General features: G+C 35.6%; 3 protein-coding genes across 5 annotated transcripts; all 3 read left to right on the top strand.

Moving 5' to 3' along the window:
- The first annotated feature begins 133 nt into the window (after window positions 1–133).
- On the top strand, window positions 134–10,136 carry LOC129430624 (cytochrome P450 2J4). Of its 2 annotated transcripts, none has more exons than XM_055187999.2 (10): window positions 134–244; window positions 1,389–1,594; window positions 2,276–2,438; window positions 2,512–2,661; window positions 2,963–3,099; window positions 4,923–5,099; window positions 5,417–5,555; window positions 5,799–5,986; window positions 6,076–6,217; window positions 8,459–10,136. In XM_055187999.2, the coding sequence occupies exons 2-10, from the start codon at window positions 1,394–1,396 to the stop codon at window positions 8,632–8,634; spliced, it is 1,473 nt and encodes a 490-aa protein (XP_055043974.2). In that variant the 5' UTR covers window positions 134–244; window positions 1,389–1,393; the 3' UTR covers window positions 8,635–10,136. The 2 variants fall into 2 exon arrangements, with proteins under 2 accessions (XP_055043974.2, XP_055043973.2); XM_055187998.2 differs by having other exon boundaries at window positions 136–244; window positions 2,963–3,123.
- Window positions 10,137–10,457: 321 nt separating this feature from the next.
- Window positions 10,458–19,808, top strand: LOC129430625 (cytochrome P450 2J4). 2 transcript variants are annotated; one of them, XM_055188000.2, is made up of 11 exons: window positions 10,458–10,746; window positions 12,442–12,511; window positions 13,615–13,836; window positions 13,919–14,081; window positions 15,070–15,219; window positions 15,299–15,459; window positions 16,590–16,766; window positions 18,436–18,574; window positions 18,657–18,844; window positions 19,346–19,487; window positions 19,571–19,808. In XM_055188000.2, the coding sequence occupies exons 3-11, from the start codon at window positions 13,636–13,638 to the stop codon at window positions 19,744–19,746; spliced, it is 1,497 nt and encodes a 498-aa protein (XP_055043975.2). In that variant the 5' UTR covers window positions 10,458–10,746; window positions 12,442–12,511; window positions 13,615–13,635; the 3' UTR covers window positions 19,747–19,808. The 2 variants fall into 2 exon arrangements, with proteins under 2 accessions (XP_055043975.2, XP_055043976.2); XM_055188001.2 differs by lacking the exon at window positions 12,442–12,511.
- Window positions 19,809–23,233: 3,425 nt separating this feature from the next.
- LOC129430270 (uncharacterized) lies at window positions 23,234–25,955 on the top strand. Its single transcript, XM_055187370.2, has 2 exons — window positions 23,234–24,495; window positions 25,276–25,955. The coding sequence occupies exons 1-2, from the start codon at window positions 24,378–24,380 to the stop codon at window positions 25,842–25,844; spliced, it is 687 nt and encodes a 228-aa protein (XP_055043345.2). The 5' UTR covers window positions 23,234–24,377; the 3' UTR covers window positions 25,845–25,955.
- Window positions 25,956–26,239: the final 284 nt, after the last annotated feature.

The following is a 26,239-nucleotide window of genomic DNA, read 5'->3' as shown; positions in this document are numbered from 1 at the left end:
CAATCAAATACTTAAAACATCAGTGCTTTTTAATTTACCATTACACTACAATTGTAAAAATCTATTTTCACGCCTGCCTGAAAGACAAAACTCAGTATTATCAAAGCGTTAACTTGCGAAACTATTCTAAAAGGGCGGAGTCGAGGGAGGAGCAAAGTGACGTCACGACAATAACATTGCCCAGTTCCGTGCTCGTGCTTTGTACCTCGCTCGGCTGTTTTATCTATAAATATCATATCATTGTGTAAGTACACATATCGTTTTGTTTTTTTTTTCGATACTTTGATTGTTTACACTTGTTGGTTTTGCTCATGTTGTTGCTGATCTGTGAACTCGCGTGCTGATAAAGTTGAAGTTGTAAGCAGTCTAAGTTACGTCTCTCTTTCACTCACTCTTGTATTTGTTTAGGGGGCAAAGTGCATAATGTTTAATCCTAAAAACATGCTGGAAATCTCTGCCTCTAACGATCAGTTTATAGCAGTCTCTAAAGTTTGTTAGTGAACCATTTTATGCACTGCGTGACGTGTTATCTGCATTAGACAGACAGACAAACTAATATGCATACGTTTGGTATAACAATATGCACATTTGAGCCAATATGCCCTCTTTAGAAGCAATATGTACCTATGACTAGAGTTGCAAAAAGGAGGAAAGTTTAAATACGTTTATAATTTTATATATACATAATTATTATACACAGTACACCCACATATGTAAACAAAAACATTTATTCTGCAAACGATTAGTCGCGACTAATCCTAAGTTTCCTGCCTTGAAAAGTCTTGCATTTTGCAACCCTACCTATGAGGTACTATTATAAACTCTTTAGGTATACAGGCGTCAGCTCACCTTTAAGTAAAACACACTTAAAAACAACTACAAAATAGGTTCATTTTGATATTTATCTAAACATTGAAGTGAGGAAATTAGGCCATTGGCATCTCAGGTAGTATAGATGCTGTCTGCTATGATGAGTTATGGCTCAGTATTTACAACCTCAAGGACGTGAAATAATTTCTTGCATGAATTGATTCATTAGGTATTGAGAACTGTATGATAATTCAAAGTATTTTCTCTCTGACATGTATAACTGTGTCCTAGTTTTGCATGCATGGTAGAAAATTCTGTACAATTATTCCTTAATGGTTATACACTTACTGACCCTTCAATGTGAGAGAAAAACCTTCATCAACTTTAGTAAAGAATAGCATTTACAGAAATTGTTTGCATAAATCATTAGCAGAGAAACAAAATCGCATTTTGAATGTAATATGTGCATGGGTTATTTTGTTAACACCATAAGATTGTATTGCTTTGGAGTTAAATAAGACTTTAACAGTAATAATTATACCTATTCGAGTGTGTAATATTAATGATATCTGTATCAGCCAACATGACATTACAGACATTATCACATCTGATTGGTCAGTGGATCGATGTGAAAGGAGTCTTGATATTTCTGTGCGTTCTGCTGTTGGTGAAACATCTGTGGGATGTTCATTCAAAGAACTTGCCGCCTGGTCCCTTCCCACTGCCCTTCATTGGAAACTTGATGAATATTGGTTTTAAAGATCCATTAAGCTCCTTTCAAAAGGTATGTATCTGTTTCGACTGTTTACATTGGTTTTTGTAGGGTCACGGGTCATGGAATTTCTGGAATATCATGGAATTTTAATGGTCTATTCCAGACGTTGATAGTCAGGGAATTTGTTTGTCCAAGTCATGGAATATCAGGGATTTTTGTTTGTATTCTTTATATTTTAGTTTCCATTTATCAAAATGTAATCCGCTTGTTAAGTTCTGACGTAAGGAATGCCATTTCCGTGTCCAGGGCTCCACTGACCTCAAGATTACAATTTAATCAGATGGTTATTAACATTTTTTACTCGTTTCAGAATTTTTTATAAACTCAGGTCAGGTGTACACTACATTATCCAGGCTCATGGCATCCTGGACATAGGTCATGGAAATTCTGTGAAAATCAGGGAATTTGACATTTGGCTTATAGTGGGAACCCTGTATTTGGTTACTTTTTGTAAAACATGTCCATGGTTGAGTTAAACAACATTGAATTGAAGTAAATGATGTCATACATAAAACATAAACATAAAGAAACATAAAGTTAGTTTTTGAGAAGTGTTGTTTATTTATATATGCTACTTGCTTTGATGTTTTGTAAATGTTATGCTTTAATGTCATTTTTAAAATGTTTGCTAATGTTTAATGTGAGATCACCAATATAAATAAGTGCTTTCATAATGTTGTAATGTTTCAGATTGCCAAGCGCTATGGAGATGTAAGCACGATTTTCTTTGGAAGCCAACCCTATATACTGCTCACTGGATACAAGAGCTTTAAAGAAGCGTTTGTGGACCAGGCGGACATCTTCACGGACCGGCCGTACTTCCCTATAAGTGAAAAACTCATTAATGGAAAAGGTACGAATACAAAACAGGTTAATACACCAACATTTAATTTTTGCCTTGAATTGAAACTTTTGCTTCTCTGTAGGTTTGATAATGTCTAATGGGCACCTGTGGCGTCAGCAGAGGCGTTTTGCCGTGTCCACACTGAGGTACTTTGGTGTGGGGAAGAAAACTCTAGAAAATGCCATCCTGCAGGAGTGTCGCTTTCTCATTGATACCATACAGAGTGAACGAGGTCAGCGAGAAGCATAAACCGGCTAATATATCACAATGAGATCCATTATTGCTTCAATGCGTAAGATGAGTGCTGAAATGAATTGATAAGCATGTTTAGGTACATGCTTCCCTCTACAGGCCACAGTACGCACATGCATGTGTCTTTCTGAAGGTCAAATGAGCTTAAAATGAATTTTGTTTCTTTAGTTTATATAAATCTGTTTTCTTATATATTCCATAAAGTGGAATATATGTGCATGTCGTTTTTTTGTTATGAAACCTCATAACCTTACATATGGCCCTTTGTTCTGTTGTTGTAGGTTTGCCCTTCAACCCTCACCATGTTTTGGTCATTGCAGTGTCTAACATCATATCTGGCCTAGTGTTTGGTCACAGGTTTGAGTATGGTGACCATAAATTCAGTTTGATGCTGAAGTATATAAACGACATCCTGCAGGTGCCAATCTCAAACTGGGGTCGGGTATGAGACTAAATTACATATGTAGATATTAAACCAGATGTGTGTTATATCTGTGCACTAGCATCATCAGATTAATTGCTTCAGGGAATAACTGACTCTACACATTAAACTTTATTAGGAATACAGTATTTTAACATCCAAACCAATACATATTTCAACCCAAAGGCACAATATGTCATTTTCGCCATTAGAGGCCGCCAAATGTCAAAAACGGCGCAGCTTGATGACGGTGTTTAAAGAGCGTTCAATGATAGGAGGAAGTTGTAGGCATCACCTTCAATGTTGATAGAAATCGATGAAAGGACTTACAAATCCAGCCTGATCTCACGGATTTCCGTATAATCCGGTATAATCACAGAATATTTTGCTCATTTACCTGTGTCATTGTCACGGATCTCCATGTTTTTCCGTGTCCGTACCACGGACTTTCTTTTCAGTGTCGGTTTCATATATTGGTTGCTCAATTGTTTTTCCTATTTTGTTAGCATTGTCGCTTGGTTTTGGGGTTAGAACGACTTTCTGTTACATAAAAAGACATCCTAACCCAAACCCAACTCTAACCCTAACGTCAGGCGACAATTGTTTAAAAAAACTGAAAAAATAGTATAAACCAATAGTTAAAGTGACATCCTAACCCAAACCTCAAATCTAACCCCAAACCCAAGTGACAATGGTTTAAAAGTAGGAAGACCAATTGAGTGGCCAATACGTGAAACTGGCACGGAGGGGAGCGTTCGTGGTGGGGACGCGGAGGGGTGCGGAGATCCGTGACAGTGACACGGATAAATGAGCAAAATATTCCAACTATACGACGGAAATGTGTGAGATCAGGTTGCATAAATCATGTTAATGGATGACTTAATAAACAAAATTAACTGTTACATTTAATGAGGATAACACTGTTGACAAGCAACCCTATACAGGGGCGAATTCTCTGAATTCAAAGATTATTGAAAACATTTGGGATAATTACACAACTGAACAAAACACATAACATTCTGGTAGTCATGTTTGCATATTTTAATGCAACATTGCGTGCCTTTAAAGGGACCCTCCACTTTTTTTTTTTAATAGGCTCAACGGTTAGCATAGCTTAGCATAATCCATTGGATCTGGTTAGACCATTGGCATCACACTTAAAAATAACCAAAGAGTTTCACAAATTTTTCCTATTTAAAACTTGATTCTGTAGTTTCATTGTGTACTAAGACACAAAAATTAAAGTTGTGATTTTCTAGGCATACAGTATTTGGCTAGAAACTACACTGTCAATCCTTGATTATTACGCCAGAATAAGAGTATAGTTCCTAACTATATCTGCCTAGAAAATCGCAACTTTTAATTTTCTGTCTGTCTTATTACACGATGTAACTACAGATAAGTCAAGTTTTAAACAGAAAAAAATATCAAAACTCTTTGGTTATTTTTTAGCATGATGCTAATGGTCTAATCAGATTCAATGGATTATGCTAAGCTATGCTAAAAGTGCTACCGCCAGACCCGGAGATCAGCTAAATGGATTCCAAAACTATAAGAATCAAATGTTTAACTCTAGGGGAGCCGGAAAATTAGCCTATTTTCAAAAAAAGTAGAGTGTCCCTTTAAGGACTATAAAGATAAGAAATAATGTTATGCTATCTTCAAAATGTTTGCTTATTTCGGCAATTGTAGAAGAGTAGATGTAGGTTAAGCATCATTGTATTTACATCTAACACTAAAATCACTTTTGAACAGTTTTTACCCCAATATGTTGAAAATGTTGTTGCAGTTTGTTTACTGATTTGTTTGTTTTTTCACAGTTATATGATCAGTTTCCCACCGTGATGTCTCTGCTACCTGGCAAACATCAGACTGCATTTTCCAGCATGTCTAAACTCAAGGCCCTTGTTCAGGAGGAGATCGAGAAACATAAAGAGGAGAGAGATCCATTCAACCCCAGAGATTACATTGACTGTTATCTGGATGAGATTGAAAAAGTGGGTTTGTCCTACAGCAGGATATCATCATGTATTTGAATTCCTTTAGGGGGATTTGTGTAAGTTTTATCAGCAGTAAGGACACAGTGCACCCTCCTTTATAAAAAGTATTTTGTAAAAAAAAAAACATGTGTTGAACCGGGTCAATTGTACCCCAAAGCAAAGAATGATCACCTGAGCGGTGACTTCACAGAAAACTACATTTATACGTAATATGCAAATGATGTCTAAGTTAATAAGGGTATCACATTAACCTTGAAAGTGTGTTTTGTAAAATTAATGCATGTAAATAATTTTTCGTCTTCTGTTGTTTTCAGTGTACTGACAGTGAGGCAGAATTCACAGAGGAAAACCTCACGTACTGTGCGGTGGATTTATTCGCAGCAGGAACCGAAACGACCTCCAACACTCTCATCTGGGGTTTACTCTTCATGGTTAAATACCCAGATGTGCAAGGTGGATGTCAGACATTAAAAAAAAACACTTAAACTACTAATGCATGTCCTGAGACTGTCATAACCTAATGGATGTTTGGGTGTAATATGCCAAGCGTTGGTAAACTGATCATATGCATTTATTTTCCTGGGAATTGAACCCACAACCTTTTGTGTAGCTTACCAATTGTTCTGATGTAAGAAAGGGAGGGCAATAACCAAATTACCCTGTATATTATGTGCTTTTTTCTTTATATTCATGTAGAGAAAGTCCAGTGTGAGATTGATCAGGTGATCGGGCAGACGCGGCAGCCGTTGATGGACGACAGGACGCACCTTCCATACACTTATGCTGTCGTTCATGAAATCCAGAGGTTTGCAAACATTCTTACCTTCACCCCTCCAAGAGTGGCCAACAAGGACATCAAAGTGGCCGGACATCTCATTCCTAAGGTCTTTACATAATGTATGTAACATTGTACCACAGTATTCACAGGTCAGTGATGTATATTTACTCTGGACTCTGTTGTGTCTGGTTACAGGGTGTGATAGTGTTTCCCATGCTAAAGCTGATTCTACAGGACCTGAATGAGTACAGCACTCCACATGAATTCAACCCCGCACACTTCCTGGATGAAAACGGCAAATTTTTAAAGAAAGAAAACTTTATTCCTTTTTCAATAGGTAATGATGATGACAATGAAATTGATTTTTAATAGATTTTTGTATATATATATATATTCTTTTGTATATATCTTATCTTGGGTATCATCCATAGCCAAACTGTAACAAACATATTAATTAATGTCAGGGGGCATTGTGATATTTTGTCTTCCTACCATGTATTTTCCATATGGGAAGTACTAGCTCTCAACGGCGGCTGGTGACTTCTCTTCCGAGGGGCGAATTCAAAATATGTGTTTGTTGCGTCATGTTAATCATGTGTTTTGTCAAAATAAGTGCTTGCTGCACATGCGTTTAAAGGGTTTATGATAAAAGAGAAGCTCACGTAGACAAAAAAACTTGCAAGACTTAACACTAAACTCTGATTACACATGAGATTGAGTGTTTGGCAAACGCAAGCGTCACTTTTATCATAAACCATTTAGACGCAAGGTGAAATGTTACCAAATCTGTGATTTCTCCTTGCCATTTGAATCCGTTCTGGCATAGGGTAACACTGACATAGGCATCTGAAATAGTTTTTTTTTTTTATACTTGTTCTGCATTGTGACCATTGTAGATGTGCACATTGCGATATCGAAGCTGAAACTATATATTGCGCAGCCCTACATCGTAGCCATATTAGTCCCTATCGTTCCGACTGAAGAGGCATTGACGCTCATTTCCATTACTCTTCAAATTGCACAAATTGAAAATGCACCCAATGGAAACACACCAATTTCACATATATCGCCACTCGGGTGAGGTGTTTTTTCAGGCAATTCGAAAAACTAATACAACACAAAAACTGCAATTGAAACCGATTTTCAGGTCACCTGATGTGCGTGAAAGTCACATGATTATTTAAAGCAACACTATGTAGTTGCCATGTAAAAATGACTTACAGCTCCACCATGTGGTTGAAAAGCGCAACAGTGCCTGGCAGGGGGAGGGGCGGGGCTGTGTGCTCTACCCTCCACTAGTGATGGGAGAAATGAAGCTTTTCGAAGCTTCGAATCAATTGAACCAATTGCTTCGAAAATTGATTCAGTTTTTCGAAGCAGTTCGAAACACCACACACGCTGACGACCCCTGCTGGTCAAAATAGTGTAAAAGCAGATATGTCCGAACATTTTACACTTTTTTTAACAAAATAATAGCAAGATTTGTATTAAAATATGTACAAAAAATTATTTAACTTAATTAAGACATAGTTAAAGTCTATTATGTGTTTTTAGTTTTATTTAGGGCAAACAAATCATTAAAACTAACTACCCTTTTAATTATGCACATGTTTGTCATTAAATCTGTCTATAAACAAAAAGTAGACAAAATGTTAGTGTTATTAGTCAGAAGGATAAATGTTTTATGAACTTTCATAATAAAACTGACCCGAGTTCACTTTAACATATTAGACACTGGTCATGTGATCAACTCCCCCTAGTGGTGAACCATCGAATTTTTGAAACGTTTCGAAACAGTTATGACGTAATGAAGCCTCGTTTGCTAAAATCACGTGACTTCGGCCAGTTTGAAACACGCTCCGAACCACTGATTCGAAACAAAAGATTCGTAAATGTTTCGAAGCCTCATGAAGCAGTGCTTCGAAAACGACCATCACTACCCTCCACCACCACTTTCAGAGTGTGCTTGTAGCAGCTAGGAGACTGTTCAGGTTGCAGTAACAGTACAATTTGTCCAGTTAAAAGTTGTTCTATTACTGAAATAATTTTAGAGACATTATTTAAAGGTAAAAAAACTACATAGGGTTGCTTTAAATATGGCACAATATGTTTCACTGGCGGACAAGACACAAGAGGTGTTTTCGAATTAATGTGACATCACAAGAACCATCAAGCGCATGACATTAAAATACAGCAAGAGCGATTCGGGAGTCGACTGCTTTGTATGGTTTTAAGTTGCTCTCGCAGTATTTTGATGCCATCTTTGTGGCGCCGTATGAAGTCGAACATTATTTTTAGAATGACTTATTGCAAGCCAAACCAAATTACGTTTTAGTCGCATAACATTGGCTAGTAGACATGCTGTCATTTCCCAATCGTTTTTTTTTTTGTAGACTTTTTGAAAATAACGCTTTAAGTTTTTTGCAAAAACTTTAATGGAAACGCAATTACATATTTTCAGCTCTCTTCAGAACTTCTGCGATGGCCAAGATTAATTGCAGAGGCAATTAAGCAAAGTTTTGAACGTGCCACACTAAGATCAAACCACGTTAGTGAACAGATTTACTGTGTTTTACAGGTAAGAGGATGTGTCCAGGTGAGCAGCTGGCCCGTATGGAGCTCTTTCTCTTTTTCACCTCTCTGATGCAGAAGTTTACTTTCCTGTCTGTTGATGGACAACCACTAAGTCTGAAGGGAACTCTTAGTGTCTCTTCTGCTCCTTTACCCTACCGGATACGAGCTGTTCCTCGATAATATCAAGCTATTTTTCGATCAATATTGCAGAATTGATAAAGAGCAGTCATGCATCAACATACTTCCAGTCCCTCTTACACATCTACACACCCTCCAGAACCCTTTGGTCAACGAATGAAGGATGTCTTTGGTAAAGGGTAGAAACACGTTCTTTCGCTCATTCACCTTCATTTGCCGCCATGTTTCTACAGTAGCCTAAATTAGAGGTGGCCCCCTTGACTTTTATCCAGCCCGTGTGGGATTTTGATCAAGAATTACTCATTTGATGCAACACCATCAACGCTAAAAACACAACTGGAAAATAGCAACAAAATAGAAATGTAAATACTAAATGTTGTGTGTTTAAAACAGAATGGACAGCAAAATACTTCCCCAACATCAGACAGAAGCTGGTATGTGTTATAATATGTGAAATATTGCAATTTCTAACGACTAAAAACTACTTACCTTTGGTTTTAACATCATGGTGATGAAATAATTATGATTTGCCCTTAAGAAAATGATGCATGCTTTAACTACATTAAGCATAGTTTTTTTATTTGTTTTTATTTTTTTATTTGTTGTAATTTGCACTTGATTTTTTATTGGATATAGTACACCGGGGGTTTTCAGACTTTATGATAGCCGGGACTCCCAGATAATGAACCTTTAGCAAGGGACCCCTTTCCTTAAATTCATATCCATATATCTATATTTTGTGTAAAGAAATGTTTAAACTGTGTTAGATAAACAGTAATTGTGATATTATAAAGACAGCAAATTGTTTACTTAAATAACTGGCTAGTAGACTTTTCCATTTTTGCTTTGTCTTTATTCTATTTAAATTTTTTGGGGACCCCTTAGAAAATTCTGGGGGTCCCTGGACCCCAATTTGAAAACCCCTGTACTCTGTAAGAGAAACTATCTGGGTACTTTAAGAATACTCATTCTAACACTATTTGAGAAATACTTGTTTTTAAATTCAAATATTATTTAGATCATATAGTAGCCTATGTGAATTGAGAACGTGAAACATTGTTTTGTCACTAAACTGCAATATATAACACAAAATATTGACTGCACACTCACTTGCAAATGATTTTTTTTGTCACCAACGTTTCGGCATATAGCCTTCTTCAAGATATGTGTTCGCTCAGAGTGAAGCGAGCTTAAATACAGCCATACACAGGTGCATACAATTATTCTCAATTAGAAACAATCAGTTGATCAAACTAAAAAACACAGAATGATAAGAGTAAATACAAGAACAACAACATTATACAAACATCACCAAATATGAAACTCAAAGTACATTCATAAAAAACAGCTCGGATCAAAGTCAACATTTAGACCATAAGGAACAAGAGTTCTTGTGTTATATATTTGGATTTATTCTTTTTGACTCGGACGGAGTGCGTTTGTTCCTATTTTTTGATTACTAAACTGCAATAAACATCTTTATTAAGATCGTCAAAGTTTTTAACATGTATTTCTTACATTAAAGGAAGTCATATAATACACAATCTTTGGGGCTGTCTCATTTCTATTAATGAATTAAATCTTCCTTTCTATTACTCAGTACAGTTTTGTGATTTGCTATAGCAACAGATTGTCTGTTTTCTTCAGATATGGTTGTATAAAAGATTATAAACGATGTGAAATAAATGTTCATTTTTAAATAGTGCTCCTGTTTCCCCTACAAGAAACAAAGACAGCTGCAGAAAATCTCATTCCAAATGTCAGAAATCCACATTGTTACTTATATTTGACCTATAGGCCCACCACTGTTGCTGATAAGTGTATAACGTATGTATAGCATATATATAGATTAATCTGTGATATAAAGGTTCCGCATGCTGCTTTTGTCAGAATGCCATAAAATACTGAAATATCTTGATGGTCTCTGAACTTAACGTGATGTAATATCATCTGGTTGATTGGTGTGGTTACCAAATAAACTGACCTGGGCCATATCATGCCACAGCTATATAATAACCCCGATGAGTAGATCTTACAGCATTAAGGTAAACCCACCGGTTCATAAGGAGTAAAGTCACAGAAGTTATAGAGAAATGGTGTATTAAACACTATCGAATTTAGAAGACAGATCAGGACGTCTGCTTGCAGTTCTGAGTGAGTATCTGTATGTTTTCTCATTATTGGGGTAAACAATTTTATGTAGAGATATATGAAACAAATAAATGAACAGAGAAATCAAATTCAGCAAAATTCAAAACTTGGCAGTAAGTGTCTATTTGTGCATTTTCTTTAAAATAAAAATGTGGAAAACACTGATCAATAATAACAGCTTTCTGCAGTTGTAAGTTCTTTACATAACAAAATGTTTTGTGTAGCACCCGAAAAACTGACAGCTATTTACAACTGAAACCCAAAACCAAAAAATCATGGTTATTGAATCCATAGTTTTGCCAATGGTAGTCAATATGCCAAAAACATTATTAATAATAATATAATATAATATAATGTTTGTTTCTAATCTTGTCTTTCATCTGTTGGTGATTGACTATAAGTGATGGTGAACTAAAACTTGCTGAAACCATGAGGTTTCATTGAAACTACTAAACTGCAATGCACAGTTACAGTGTTTTTATGAGTGTTTGAAGATGACATTTGATAAAGCGATTTGATAAAGCTGTCAAAGCTATAAAATCATGTGTCAAACAGATAAGGTAATTGCTTTATCTCTAATGTACTAAACTTTTGTCATTTTGTAAGATAATATATTACTTATTATAATTAATTTACTGCTTTGTTTATATTACTTTATTTTGTCAGTTAATATATAACTTACTATAATTAACCTATTTCAGTAAACAAGGACAACGATTTAAAATAGGTCAGATAAGTTTGGCATGTTATAACTTATGAGTATTATGATATCACTTAAACAGCCAAACACTGAAAAATAAATGCCAGAACTTATTGTTGGTTAATTTGATTTTATACTCTAATTAATTTGTTAAATCAATTTTAAAAACTATATTTTTATATTTTTGTATTTCGGTTTTATAGGCCTACGAATGCATCTCTGTATTAACCTAATAAACTATATAATTTATTTATATTCTAATTTATGTAATATTATAATAACCATTTATCTTAAAAATAAACTCACCCTAGGTAAATTTCACTGTGCAGAAATTCCCGTTTCTATTTCAAGTCCATTTCAAAACAAGGCGCTAAAATTCTGGTGTTATCTTTATTGTGATTGAAAATACTGTAGTATGGTGTTTTTGAACTTTACCGTAGTAGATTAAAGTATACTACAATATTATTTTAGTGTATAAATTCACGAATAAGCACACGCGCTGTCGAAACGTTCTCGCGATGCTGTGATGTCATACATCGAACAATCTGCGCAGCGCTAAATGAGCTTACAGTCGCGGGAGGAGTTAAAAGTCCTACATGATTTCAAGTGAGCATTGATTAGGCAAGTGCTTTTTTTAAACAAGTCAACGCTGTTATTAAGTACGCAGATTAATTCCTTTCCCAAATATCTTGACCTTCATGTGATTATTTTTTGTAGTAGTGACAGTGGGTTCACTCATGGATAATGGGTTCGCTTGTGGTTTAACATTCCTAGCATCAAACCACCAAAACAATGTTTCAGAACCTGACCCCTGAATGAGGATGACGTAAAGAAACATGATTACTTTAATCCCATGACTTTGCCAGTTTGATACGCGATCTAAATCTTTGAAAGCGAACGTCACGAGTAGCCTAATAGATCACATGTACCAAAACGATTGGGTAGTTAAATGTAAAATTTGTTGTTTTCTGATCTACATTAAACCTATAACATCACAGGTAGCAGCACTGCAGAACATCTACTATAGAAAGCTGTGTCGGGACGCAAGGTGATCTTACCTGTGAGCAGGTAAAGTCTTATTTCTGCTGTCAGTTTTGTCCATTTATTAAATATTTCTCAGTATAAAAATGCAATTGCATGAGACTCTGAAAAATAGTATTTGGACACAAAATATAGAGGTGATGTTTTTTTATAGAAAAACACCAATACAGCAAAAAGGCCACAAATATTTTAAACATATGCTAAATACATTTTGTAGAAAGTAAAGCTTAATTAAATATATTTTGAATTTGAAAAAATATTTAGTTTAGGCCACAAATATTTTAAACATATGCTAAATACATTTTGTAGAAAGTAAAGCTTAATTAAATATATTTTGAATTTGAAAAAATATTTAGTTTTAACCTTCATATATTAACATACAGTTCAAAATGAATTTGAGGGACAACAAATACATTTCTAATCTCACAACCCATATGGCAAAAAAAAAAAAATTCTGGCCAAAATATAAAAGTTTGTATAAAATGTATAAAGTATAAAAATAAATGTATAAGTATGTATAAAATATACAATTATAAATATATGTTTGCAAATGAAAATATATGTAATTAACATAGTTCAAATATCATTTTAAATAATTTTTTTAAATGGCTAAAATTATTGAAATATATTTCGAAATATGTTTACAAAATTTATTTTTTACCAATATATATATATATATATATATATATATATATATATATATATATATATATATATATTTGCCAATTTTTTGTATATTTTGAAATATATTTTAAAAATCAGTATATTTTAAAGTATTTATACTGGAAGAAAAACTTTGTATGTTACAAACCAGTAAACAGGTTTGAAAAGATTAAAATTACTTATATTTTCATTTGCAAACATATATTTATAATTTTATATTTTATACATACTTAGACATTTATTTTTATACTTTATACATTTTATACAAACTTTTTGTTTTTACACATACATTCTTTAGTAAAGAATTTTTAATTCTGGATTTTTTTATTTACTTTATTTTGCTTAATGCTACATGAACAAGAGGTATTAATGCATTTTTGACAGAGAAGAAAAATGAAAAAAAATTAGCTTGCACTGTATATTCAATTCAAATCATCATTCTTTATGTATGTAACATGTTTGTTTAGGCTGTCTTTGCATCAGCGAGAATGACATCACAGACATTATCACATCTGGTGGATCAGTGGATTGACGTACAAGGAGTCTTGATATTTCTGTGCGTTCTGCTGTTGGTGAAACACGTGTATGATGTTCGTTCAAGCAACATGCCACCTGGTCCCTTCCCTCTGCCCATCATCGGAAACTTGCTGAACATCGGATTTAATGATCCAATGGAATTTTTCCCAAAGGTATTCATGTGTGTATGAGTGATTGAGAGATAAGCTTATGTGATATTTGCATCATATAACCTCATAACTTCATGTATTTTAGATTGCCAAGCGGTATGGCGATGTAAGCACATTCTATCTTGGAGACAAACCCTGCATACTGCTCACCGGATATGAGACATTTAAAGAGGCATTTGTGGAACAAGCAGATATCTTTACTGAACGACCGTTCTTTCCTGTCAATGAGAGAATCAGTAAAGGGAAAGGTACACAATAAATCTGCATACACCTGTTACCATTTGAAAATATAATAAAATATGTGTAGGCATCTCTTTAAAAAACTTCAAAAACACATGAATTTATTTTTAGAGAGCTGCTAGACAAATGAGCGAAGCAGAACTAAGTGTTGTATAATTGATGAAATCATACAAATGTTTTACATGACGTTTCACATTATTATGCTTTTCAGTTATAGTCACATGCATTCTGGACTTGTAATGTGAAGGGAGCGTACAGTTATGCACATTTACTCAATGACGTCTGTATGGTGTTTGGAAACCTGACCCAACAAGTCAAAGTGAGATTATACGTTCTTAAACACCAGAAGTATTACAATTCAGGAAAAAACACAAATTGAATATGTTTGCATGGTCCATTACAAAACAATGTCGATTGCATATGCAACCTGTAAGAACAGGTGTAAAAAGAAAAGCTTTTCTAGTATGAATAATTGACTTAAAAGTATCCAATCAAAAACAAACTTTAATTCCCAGGAAAAAAAAGCATGCATACTGATCAAATGTGCACCTTGAATGCACTGTAAGTAACTTTGGATAAAAGTATTTGCCAAATGCATAAATATAATGCAAATCAGTTCCCACATTCCCAGATTCTTAGCTTTTGGCACTGGAAACATTTGAGATTTTCCCATTAAATTAACTTAGTAATGCAACCATGCAAAATAAAGTTTTCAATCACAATACACACCGGATACTGAACTGAATTTTGCATCCTGAAACACATTTGTGAATTGCACATTAAACCCAACCCATCTGTAAGTGGCTGTTTTACATCTAAAAACACATGGTCACAACGGCACCACAGCCAACAATGCTTCATTTAAGTCTGAGGGTTAGAAAGTGAAATGATGACCTTGACTAAAAGTATAAATACACCACAAGGAAAAATAAAATGATTTGAATGATTGTAATCTACATACATTCATGTGATCTCGGCTTTCTGTTTTTTACGCAGGTCTGATCTTCTCCGGTGGGCACATGTGGCGCCAGCAGAGACGTTTTGCTGTGGCAACACTGAAATATTTTGGTGTGGGAAAGAAAACTTTGGAAAACTCCATCCTGCAGGAGTGTCGGATTGTTTGTAAGGCTCTGCAGGATGAACAAGGTCAGGGAGGAGGAGTTTTATTCAATGTCATAATCAAATCTTTATGTGCATCATATTTGATATTTTAATGTTTTTTAAGGTTTGCCATTCGACCCTCACCACGTCTTGACCTATGCAGTGGGAAATATAATATGCAGTTTGGTTTTTGGATACAAGTTTGAGTATGACGACCAGAGTTTTCATCAGCTGTTGAAGTATTCGGACGATACCTTTAAACTGCCTGTCAATAACTGGGGTCGGGTATGATACATATTATCAAATAAACATACTGTATCAAACACAGATATGCAGTAGTTACTAAATGATTATACCACGGGTCTGTTGAATGCTTTATTCTAATTGGTTGAGAAATGTTCCATGGGTGTTGATTATTTTTCAATAACCGCACACCTAACCTTTAAAATGTCTTACAAATAGGCACCAGAGCAATATTTTTGTTAACTGTGGGATATAAGCGGAATAATTGACTCCTTTGAATTATTCGAAAATAATGCATACCCGCAGGGTATCCGCTTCGCGTCGTGCCGCATAACCACCTTATGTGGTGTGCATTATTTTCTTATAATTCAATTATTCCTTACATATCTAGCTGTCATTTTAACTGTATTTTGATTCAGAAATTATTTGAAATATAATTATAAAGTACACTCAAAAAGGGGTCAGTTGGGTTGTAATTTAACCTTTGCTTGGTTGTTTTAATCCATTGTTGGGTGAAATATAAACATTTTCTACTTTAATTTTACCCAATGAATCACATTGTTTCTTTGTGACCCAACACTAAGGTAGAAATTATCCATAATTTGAGTGTACATCTTGCTATGTTTAAAATGTGCACTAAGATTTTGCCATCAATTATTCGTATAGTTTTTGATCTAGTTTTGCTGAATGCAATTTTTTCAGCTTTACAGCAAAGTTGTTTTTGTTTTTCCGTCTGTATTATACTACACACTTTCATAATTGATGTTCTTGAAATCCAAATAGATTTTTATACTTTGTTTGTGGTCAGCTGTGTCCTGTCTGCATAGTTGGTTTGTGTTGTTTCGAGGCTATTTGTTGTAATATCGTGAGACAGAAGTGCTCCAAGCGTTGTATTAACTGTGACCGCTGTGTGGTTTTTACACTTTATGAAGCTTCTTGCATAAAATTAAAGAGCTTACTGTGAAAATTGCTTGCTTGTGAATGATCTTTAAACTTAATGTGTAAAACTTTTTAAATTAGAAAACAATTATTTGCTTTCATATAAAATCTGGTTATACTCCCATGTCTTCATTTATTCAGTAGACTAAATACATTCGCTCTTGTAGTTTTTAACTACAAGTTTTAAAACATTTGTAGTCATGTTACATACTCATGTATCTCTTTCTCTACAGTTGTATAACCAGTTTCCCACCATGATGTCCTTTCTGCCTGGGAAACACCAGACGGCGTTTGCCAACCTTTCAAAGCTTAAGCTCTTTTTTCAGGAAGAAATTAGGAAACACAAAGAAGACAGAAACCCATCAAGTCCCAGAGATTACATTGACTGCTATCTGGATGAAATCGAGAAGGTATAGTTTTTGGAAGCAAGTCAGGTTTAAACACAATGAATTCTTTATTTGATATTTTGTAGTGCTGTGATCATAGACTGTAAAAAAAAAGATGGACGTAGTGTCCGTGATGCCACCCATAGGTTTCTGAAGATCGTTTTTGACGCTTAAAGTAGGCGGTGCCTGCCGTCGCCACTTTGGCCGTGCGTCACCGCGCATCACTTGCAGATATCCAAAAATTGGTTAAGGAGGCGGCACGAGGGTGAAGCTGAGGTGACTGGTTGCTGAAACCCATGCCCGCCTAGCTCGACTCTAGTGACAGCAGTGGCTGTTCAACCGTCACTCAAGTGGCCACAGAACTTTAAGGCTTAATATCATTTAAACAGATGAGTTACAAAAAATTCACCCCCGTCACAGTTGTCATGGACTGCAAAATTAGCTATACAGACTAAAAAAAATTTTTGTTCCAGGCTGTAAAAATATTATTTTCTACTGTAAAGTTGGCCATTTTAACATGGGGGTCTATGGGAATTGACCCCTTTTGGAGCCAGCCTCTAGTGGCAAGTCGATGAATTGCAGTTTAAATCACTTCCGTATTGGCATTCATCATTTTTGTTTAGATGAGAGAAACATGCATGTGTTATGGATGTGACTAAACAGGGGCCTCATTTATAAAGCGTGCATACGTACAGATTTGATCGTAAAGTGTGCGTACGTAAAAATCAACGGCAAAGTCCACATTTATAAAAACTGTTTTTTGACGTGAAAAAGTGCTTAGCCCCACGTCAGGGTCTGAGCAGACGTACGCACTTCTGCTTATCCAATTGCTGCAGGTTTTTGGAAAAAAGCAATTTTTTTGGAGATCTGAAACTGCTCCGCTGCGCACAAGTTCAAGTTTACAGTATTTGCAATTTATAAATTTGAAAGGGATACGCGCGTTTCCTGCGCGTACGTTCGGTTTATGAATCACACGTACACATTTTTAATAAATGATCGTAAGATCAATTGTAGGATGGTTTTACGCAGCATTTTATAGACCGTTTCATTGGGCGTCTGGTCCATATTTTACTTCCGGTTTCTGTTTGTTTAATGGTCTGACTAGTTGCTGAAACTGAACTCTCAAACAAATACCTTGTCGAAAATAACAAATGTTTTGGGTTCCTATGTAATCTACGTGTTGTTAATTTTGCTTGTTATATAAATAAACTACTTTAAAAAGACTTTGTTGTTACTTATTTTTTGCAGAGTTTACCGGAAGTTACGTGATGACCATGAAAGCTGCATGTTTATGATGTTACTGCTGAAACTGTTTATACATCAAGCCCCAGAACACACTTTTTTGGGAGACAAAATACTTTGTAGGATTTCTGTAAATTAAAATGCACAAACCAGAAGCAATGATACCCAACAAATGGAAAAGAGACATCTCTTTAAAGAACAAATAACATAGATTTTATTTTTAGATTTTATTTTAATTTTCATGTGTGTATTAATGATGAAGAAACTTTGCTTCTGGATGGATGTGACAGTCCTGAAAGCATCGCTTATCTAACTACGGAAAATCGTTTAAAAAAACATTTTTGAGACCTCGCAAAACTAAATATTGAGATATCAGTATGGTTAAAAATGTTTAATAAAAACTTCTTCCATGAAAAGGTTGACATCTCACTCATCTTTTCTTTTTTCCCAGAGTAAAGACAGCGAGGCAGAGTTCACAGAAGACAATCTGATACACTGTGTTCTGGATCTGTTTGGAGCAGGAACAGAAAGCACGGCTAAATCTCTCAGATGGGCTTTACTCTACATGGCCAAATACCCAGAAGTGCAAGGTGCGGTGATGGATGTTCAAAAACCTGTCTGCGGGAAAGACAAATGTGTAAATGTGTCTCCGTTTGCTATCTGTCACCGCAGAGAAAGTTCAGTCGGAGATCGATCGTGTGATCGGACAGACACGTCAACCGCTGATGGAAGATCGGGCGCATCTGCCGTACACCTACGCTGTGATTCATGAGGTTCAGAGGTTTGCAAACGTCCTCGCCTTCATTCCACCGAGAGTTGCCTGCAGAGACACGACAGTAGCTGGATATCTCATTCCTAAGGTGAGAGATGGTGCTTTCATACTAAACCTGGTTTGTTAAAGGGGTCATAGTGTGAAAATCTGACTTTTAACATGTTTAAGTGCTATAATTGAGTCCCCAGTGCTTCTATCAACCAAGATAACGTGAAAAACAACAACCCAGTAACTTTGTTTTGGTCATTTAGATTTCGACACTTTTGTGACGCAGGTAGCAAGTCCTATTATAATAATACCGCCCCCTTAATTTGCACTATCCAACCACGGCACTGCCATTTAGTGCAGAGAGAAAGAAAAAGTAATTGACAGCACAATTGAGTTTCAATTTCAACAATCCACCATCAAAGCGATCAGTGTTTGCATTTCATCAGCTCATTTGCATTTTAAAGGACACAAATTCTTTACATCTTTAAAAAATTTCATAATATGACCCCTTTAAAATATGAATGGTTGACATTTGCATAAGGAAAATAATAAAGATATTTTTTCTCGTTAATTAAATGATTAAGACAAACTTCTCTGATAGGGTGTGATGGTGCTACCAATGCTAAAGCCGATCCTTGAGGACAAGAATGAATACGACACACCACACGAGTTCAACCCTGCGCACTTTCTGGATAAACATGGCAAATTTCTCAAGAGGGAAAACTTCATCCCCTTTTCAATAGGTAGATGGGAATGAGTGGCGATGCGGCTGTAGTGTTATTATAATCCTGTACGCTCTTCTGAACCGGTTTATTTTGTTTTACAGGTAAGAGGATGTGCTCGGGTGAGCAGATGGCCCGTATGGAGCTTTTTCTCATTTTCACCTCCCTGATGCAGAATTTTACATTCCTGCCACCCGAAGGAAAAACACTGAGTCTGAAAAGGACGGTGGCCATCGCTTCTGCTCCTGAGCCTTTCTGCATACGTGCCATACCGCGATAATACCACACCTTACCATATTAAAATGAAGGAATTGACACAAACACAGATAAAAACTAACATAAGTGCATGTGTTGTCTGTTTGTAACATGAAATGTTTTTTGGTTGTTTTATTGAATTGCATGTGAATCATTTATTGTTTTGCATATATTCATACTGCAGAAATGACTATTAAGGATCTGCCTAAAGATACCATTAGATGGTCATGTCTACAATGCTACAATATCCGCAGTCTGCAAAGCATGTTGCAAGATGTCCCTTGTGAGTTTTCATGGATTTGAAAACATCACCAAACACCTGCCAGCCACCTGTGACTTTTTCATGTCTTAAAAGTAAAATTCCAAATAGCAATATGCACACCAACTATGCATAAATTATGTTGTGAAAACACTATTTAAGCAACACGTCTGTCTAAATAAAGTGTTGGGATTTTTTGCCTGAATATGTGCAAGAATTTACCTCATTTTCTCTAGATCAGGGGCCTCATTTATAAAGCGTGCGTACGCACAGATTTGATCGTAAAGTGTGCGTAGGCAAAAGTCCATATTAAAACTGTCTTTGACGTGGAAAAGTGCTTAGCTTCACGTCAGGGTCTGAGCAGACGTACAAACTTTTGCTTGTCTGATTGCTGCAGGTTTTTGGAAATATAAGCCATTTTTGCTGTTTGAAATTGGGTTTAAACATTGACAAGCGCTCTTTTATATGTCTGACATTAATTACGCATTGTTTAAAGGCGGAGATCTGAAACGGCTCGGCTGCGCGCACAAGTTCAAGTTCATTTGCGATTTATAGATTTGAAAGGGGTATGCGCGTTTTCTGGGCGTACGTTCGGTTTATAAATCACACGTACGCATTTTTGTTAAATGATTGTAAGATCAAATGTAGGATGGTTTTTACGCAGCATTTTATAAATGAGGCCCCAGGGGTGCCTAAACTTTTTCCTACCAAGGGCCAAAAACTGAAACCTTACTGAGGGCCGTGGGCCGAAAGTAAATGTTGCTGTGTTATATTAAAATTAAAGTTGCCCTGATTCTCCTAATTTATAATTTTCTAATATTTAAAAAATAAACAAGCATAACTAATGCAGTTTAATTTTCCAAGGTAACTTTTGTCAAATGAAATCATTTTGACAATCATTTTTAAATTTCCTTTTGTCTGTGTGCCACTGCCTTGACCTCTCCATTATTAGCCTGTAGTACCCGAGTTCACTTTAATTCCTTGAATTTAATTTCAATTGACATTTTAGTAAAAAATGTTACATTTTAGAAAATGTTTAATTAGAAATATGAACTTCTGCATCAATGACGTTGATCTTTTATCCTTATCTTACGTGTCATGACGGGCCAAATGAAAGGTCATTGCGGGCCAACTTTGGCAGGCCAATATAAGTTGGGGGCACCTCTGCTCTAGACTAGATGATTTTCTGCTACAGAAATTTATTTACACATGAAGAGTTTCGTTAGCCTGGGTGCCAGCCGATCTTAGCCCCGCCCACCACGATTTGAAATACGGGGAAATTCTGACTAGAATTGAGTATGACAACGTCAGGCTAGAGTTTCGTTGCAAAACGAGATAAATCCATTTTTTAACATTTTTGTCAAAACATGTTTATTATCATGTTATCATTTTGTTTTATGGTGCTACTTAGCTGTATTTTTTAAGTTATGAAGGTTTAAATCAAAACAAACCAACTGCAGTTGCATTGAAATTAATTGGAATGCACAACCAAAAAACAAGATTTCTGAACAATTAACAAAACGGTGGATATCTCGTTTTGCAACGAAACTCTTCACATATTCATCCTTTGTAAAATCTTTATTTGCACTTTGGTATATTTTGCGTGTTTAGCATCATTTTAACAATTTTATTATATGCCACAATGTAAAATATTTGCTGTAATTATGCAGCTGGTTGCCAGTAACTTAGGGGAGAGCGGGGTATGTTGTCACACTTTTCACACTGTCTAACATTTACTGAGCACCATACATCAAAATGGTATAAATCTCATACCAAATGAAAGAAGGAAGTCTTGGGCACATATGTTGTATTCATAACATCTTTATATCTTATCTCATTACAGAGTTGTAGACTGTTGAATAGTGACTGTGCACTTGTGACAATTTGCCCCATCGGAGGGTAAGTTGTCACACTAGATTATCTAAAAATAAGAACACAACTACTTAATTGTGAATATTGATTTTAATTTTTAAACTCAAACCAAACTGGAAATATAAACATCCGTGCCTGGAGAATCTGGAAAAACAATTATTTCAATCCAAATAATGCACATTTCAATTAAGTGGCAAGACCACTTTACTTTGAACTTTGGTTCAAATGTTCTATGGCTTTCACATAAAACCAGATAACTGAATGGAACGCTGCAGATAACTTGCTTAACTTAACATGTTTAACCTCTGAACAAAACAGATGCCCTGTATGACTAATAGGACTCATCTCCAGAATCACAATTCTGACACACATAAATTGCCTGGCCTGAGGTGCAAGCATCATGGGCCCAATTGTTGCATTTTACACATTTTACCCAGGTCTCCTTTGGACGACTCTTTGAAAATGGCTCTACACAGACGAGGCAGAAGCACTCTTCATCATCTGATGATGACTCTTGCATGATTTTTCTTCTTTTAGCTGCCTTGTTTTTCATAGGTCCAGATTTCTGCTTCCCTTTCTTTTGAAACAGCTTTTTGCTAGATTGAGGCTTATTCTTTTCTATATCATGTTTTCTGAGCATGTTCGATGTGTTTGTTTGTACAGGGGCAAGTTGTCAGATGTGACGACTTGCCCCAAAGTCATTGAGACAACTTGCCCCATACTTACTTGTGTGCTAATGTTGTCTAAATCTCAAGTTTAGCTCATCATATCACTTTAGCTAAAGTATCAAAAGACACTTTACGGTCTCCTCTATTTTGTGCAAAATAATCATTTTAAACATTCACACCTAACAAAGTTGTATTGCATAAAATGTAAAGTGATTTTTTTTTACTTTTTAAGCAGAAAAATAAGAAAATTGTGCTAACCTCAGATTACAGTGATCTTGACCACATGTGAACAGGAAGTTCACTATAGAAGAAGAAGTCACATAAAGTGGCTATTTGATTTTTGAGATAGAGCCTCTAGTGTTGGAGTTATTACCCGTGTGACAACTTACCCGTGTGACAACTTACCCCGCTCTCCCCTACTTTACTTTGAACCAACTGTTCCCAGTAAATTACATACATGTAAAATCTGCTGCCAGTAATATTATAATTTCTACCAAAAATTTTTGCAATTGTTGTTGCAATTTTAACATCATTAAATCTTCAAGCTCAATATAACATTTCTGCCTTATTTTTGACTGTAGATGGCTCTTTTAATATCATAAACTCAAGAATTCATGATCAGTTTAGTGCCAAAAGCAATGATCATAGTTGGTTTGCAAGATGAGTTCGATGACTGGAAAGCAAGTATTCACATCATTTCCACATGGTCTCTTGGGGCCTCATTTATAAAATGCTGCGTAAAAACCATCCTACATTTGATCTTACGATCATTTATCAAAAATGCGTACGTGTGATTCATAAATCGAACGTACGCGCAAAAAACGCGTGTACCCCTTTCAAATCTATAAATCGCAAATTAACTTGAACTTGTGCGCAGCCGCGCAGTTTCAGATCTCCGCCTTTAAACGATGCGTAATTAATGGTCACAGACATATAAAAGAACAATTCTCAATGTTTAAACCAAATTCCGAGCAGCAAGATTGGCTTATATTTCCAAAAACCTGCAGCAATCAGACAAGCAAAAGTGCGTACGTCTGCCCAGACCCTGACGTGGCGCTAAGCACTTTTCCACGTCAAAGACAGTTTTTATAAATATGGACTTTGCCGTGGATTTTTGCGTACGCAAACTTTACGATCAAATCTGTGCGTACGCACGCTTTATAAATGAGGCCCCTGCATCTGCAGTCATCTTTGATGTCAATGGTCTTGATGTTGTGTTCATGGTATGATGCCAGATGGTTGTCAATATTTATTTTGTCAGTAGTTAATTATTAAGTTTAATTATTGTTCAGTAAGATATTGTATTGAAGAGAATATGGACTGAATCATTCAGTGGATCAGTTCCCTACCCGTTCTTCATCATCTGATGTTCATCCCTGGCTCAGGTAAGCAGACAGGTGTTAAGGCAGTAAAATGTGTCTTATTGCGCATATTGTCTCATAAAATGAGGCATATTGCCTTAACAAATGTTTCTGATGTCAAGCATGTCTCATAACTGCAGGCTTCAGTAAAGACCAATGGCTGAGACATACTGCATAATACATATAGAGCTCAATAATTATAATAATATAATGTAATTATATTATTACAGTGTTTGTTTGCATTGTCTGTCTTTTAAAAAACAAGTCATTACTGAGTAGTCAGATTAATTGAGAAACTGTGAACATTTTAAGTCATGTTGAATTTGATCATTATTAAACTGATACAGTACATCATTTGCTTATGTAAATAAATTAAAATGTATTACATGCTGTAGATTGCACTAATGCACAACAATTAACCTGCGATACTCATCTTAAAGACTCATCTTTCTCTTATGAGACATTCCTGAATATCTACTTCAGCTATGAGTTGTGGATGGGTGGAGATGGAGGAGAGGTGAATAAATATTGGAGGAGAAACATCAGACCTACACAAGAGTTTGTTACAGCAAACAAATCATCATTTAGGCAAAACCAAGACCATCTGAGAACATGTAAGTATATTCAATTCGTACTTACCAGTTTTTATCTATTAACAATCCTTAACTTTACATTGCTTAACTTTGTTTAACTTTGTATATTTTCAATGATTTCTCCTTTATTTGTAAATCACAAAGCTGTGTGGTAAATTAATAAATATTTTCGCAGAAACTGAATTCATGAATGTAGATTTGTAAATCTTTTTATTCATCTTTTACATTTTGTAAAATGACATTAAAATGCAACCATTTCTACATTACCACTGTTTTTGTTTCTGTGTAGTGTGACATTTTTAACAATATCTCTTAGAAACTGAAAGCACAAAATACATGAATGTGGCAAGCGTTGATTGATTCCCTGCGAGCAATACTTTCAAACTATATTATACCTGTGATATAGTCTGGCTATAAGTAACCAACTTTTAGCCAAAATAACCTTGAATTTGCTTATATGTCATTTTTGCCAAAATGACTTTATGCAACATTTTGAACAAAATTATTTAGCAAAATGAACCATATTTTGCCTTGCTTTAGCTAGATGGCTGAGGTTTGGTTCGACAGCTATTAGACGTCTTTTAAATGCAAAATGTTTGGTTCAAATTTATATATTGACTGTTAATCTGGCAAATAAACACCTTGGAGACTCAGTAAATCTTATTGTAATATTTCATAATATTTAGATCAAATTTTCATGAACTGGAAACTAAATAAGATGATAGTTTCACTGATCACTGATCAGACACATGCTTCTTCTTGTCATTCATCATTTCTTTTTCTTTCTCTCATTTGTTGCAGCTCAAACCATGTCTTGTAGAAAGAAGTCTTTCGGACGCTTTGCAGCCATTCAGCTGGAGTCAGACAACTGCAGGAAGGGGATGGAATATGTACCTATTTGGAAGAAAGATTTCAGTGCTCCATTATGCCTTGATGTTTATAAGGATGGTCGTGGAAAAGGAGACCCTTGCAGTAACCCTTGCAACAACGTGACACCATGTCATGATTGGGGTTGCAAGAAAACCTGCAAGAAGATGGAGTCCTGCGTGCCGGGTTGCAGTTCTTGGAGTAAACCGTGCGTATATGCCCCAACATGCTATGACAACAATTATAAGGCTGTTGATGAGAGCCCACGACCATGTGGAGGCTTACCAGTCGTCGATCTGGGTTCAGGGGCGTGCGGCAAGCCGGTTAATGTGCACAACCCCTGCAGTTTCCTAAAACCATGTCATGACATCAGGAAGATTTGGGCTGACTCCTGTGGCATGCAACCAAGTGGAAAAGAGGCGGTCGGGCGCTTTCCATGCTTTAAATGGAAACCTGAAGGGGCCTGTGGCAAGCTGGATCATGAACGCTTCTGTTTCAAATAACATGTGCTACTATAATTAAGATTAATTGATTGGATTGTGGCATTTGTGATCCTCATGTTCCTTTATCTAGAAGAATAAAGAAAAAAGTTATTGTTAATCATTTACGGAAAACAACTGGCTGAAAATACATTGAAAATAAAGATGTTACAAAGTTTTACATGTGTAAAATTTATTTTTTGCAGTAAGAAAAGTTTGCAAGAAAGATGAGGTGCAATTTATGTACCACTATGGAATTAAAAAACAACAAGGTCTCTATATCAGTGATATAAATGGCTTGAATGTAATCCAAAAATACACGCTTTACCTTTAAGTTTTGTCATAAGATATGTCTCACACAGATTATGGAACAGGACAAACACTGTAAGCCCATACAGGTTGATTGAACCTAAAAAATT

The sequence above is a fragment of the Misgurnus anguillicaudatus genome, chromosome 13 (genome assembly GCF_027580225.2).
Source record: "Misgurnus anguillicaudatus chromosome 13, ASM2758022v2, whole genome shotgun sequence".
In the NCBI taxonomy this organism is placed as follows: Eukaryota; Metazoa; Chordata; class Actinopteri; order Cypriniformes; family Cobitidae; genus Misgurnus; species Misgurnus anguillicaudatus.
This window is presented reverse-complemented; position numbering and strand designations above follow the sequence as displayed.

Bases quoted from the DNA above. Each gene is read 5' to 3' on its own strand.
- LOC129430270 (XM_055187370.2), top strand. From the start codon at position 24,378: ATGGGTGGAGATGGAGGAGAGGTGAATAAATATTGGAGGAGAAACATC. The intron at 24,496-25,275 runs GTAAGTATATTC...CATTTGTTGCAG, and splicing joins CCAAGACCATCTGAGAACAT to CTCAAACCATGTCTTGTAGA.
- LOC129430624 (XM_055187998.2), top strand. From the start codon at position 1,394: ATGACATTACAGACATTATCACATCTGATTGGTCAGTGGATCGATGTG. The intron at 1,595-2,275 runs GTATGTATCTGT...GTAATGTTTCAG, and splicing joins CATTAAGCTCCTTTCAAAAG to ATTGCCAAGCGCTATGGAGA. The intron at 2,439-2,511 runs GTACGAATACAA...GCTTCTCTGTAG, and splicing joins AAAACTCATTAATGGAAAAG to GTTTGATAATGTCTAATGGG.
- LOC129430625 (XM_055188001.2), top strand. From the start codon at position 13,636: ATGACATCACAGACATTATCACATCTGGTGGATCAGTGGATTGACGTA. The intron at 13,837-13,918 runs GTATTCATGTGT...CATGTATTTTAG, and splicing joins CAATGGAATTTTTCCCAAAG to ATTGCCAAGCGGTATGGCGA. The intron at 14,082-15,069 runs GTACACAATAAA...TTTTTTACGCAG, and splicing joins GAGAATCAGTAAAGGGAAAG to GTCTGATCTTCTCCGGTGGG.